General features: G+C 47.3%; 1 protein-coding gene across 1 annotated transcript in view; it reads left to right on the forward strand.

Moving 5' to 3' along the window:
• Positions 1–1,030, forward strand: part of BUB1B (BUB1 mitotic checkpoint serine/threonine kinase B) — a 75,201-nt gene that overhangs the window by 15,458 nt on the left and 58,713 nt on the right. The window contains exon 4 of the mRNA XM_023514253.1: positions 627–771. Within this exon, the coding sequence (XP_023370021.1) occupies positions 627–771 (145 nt within the window). The remainder of the gene's footprint in view (positions 1–626; positions 772–1,030) is intronic.

Here is a 1,030-nt window from a genome sequence, read left to right on the forward strand (position 1 = left end):
GGATTCGAACCCACTGTCTTAGGTGTATGTGGCTGGCGCCTTAGCCGCTTGAGCCACAGGCACCGAGCCTTAAGCGGTTCTCTTGCCTTGGCCTCCCAAGAAGCTGGGACCACAGGTGCCAGCCACAATGCCTGGCTACTTTTTGTTGCAGTTGTCATTGTTGTTTAGCTGGCCTGGCCAGGTTCTAGCCTACCACCCTCGGTGTATGTGGCTGGCGCCATAATTACTATGCTATGGGTGCCAAGATGATATTAGATATTTATGCTTAAAGAAATTCAAAATGGAACTTGGAATAAGAACAGAAGTACAGGTTCAAGCAGCTAAGGTGCCAGCCACATATACCTGAGCTGGTGGGTTCGAATCCAGCCTGGGCCTGCCAAACAACAATGATGGCTGCAACCAAAAATTAGCCAGGTGTTGTGGCGGGCGCCTGTAGTCCCAGCTACTTGGGAGGCGTAGGCAGGACACTTGCTTGAGTCCAGGAGTTGGAGGTTGCTGTGAGCTGTGATGCCATGGCACTCTACCCAGGGCGATAGCTTTAGGCTCTGTCTCCAAAACAAACAAACAAAAAGAACAAAAGTACATGTTCAAAGTATATATTCTTTTTCTTTTTTCTTCTCATTCAGGTATATCAACTGGACAGAGCAGAACTATCCTCAAGGGGGGAAGGAGAGTAACATGTCAACATTATTAGAAAGAGCTGTGGAAGCACTACAAGGAGAAAAACGATATTATAATGATCCTCGATTTCTTAGTCTCTGGCTTAAATTGGTAAGTCTCAAGTGCCATTTGAGTTAAAAATATTAAACCTAGAGAGTCTAGTCGTGGGTCGTGGTGCAGACATGGCCAAGTCCAAGAACCACACCACACACAAGCAGTCCCAAAAGTGGCACAGAAATGGCATCAAGAAACCCTGATCGCAAAGATATGAATCTCTTTTTTTTTTTGGAGACAGAGCCTCAAGCTGTCCCCCTGGGTAGAGTGCCATGGCTTCACTGCTCACAGCAACCTCCAACTCCTGGGCTCAAGC

Source organism: Otolemur garnettii, unplaced genomic scaffold (assembly GCF_000181295.1).
Source record: "Otolemur garnettii isolate 467f Iridium unplaced genomic scaffold, OtoGar3 scaffold00050, whole genome shotgun sequence".
Lineage (NCBI taxonomy): Eukaryota > Metazoa > Chordata > Mammalia > Primates > Galagidae > Otolemur > Otolemur garnettii.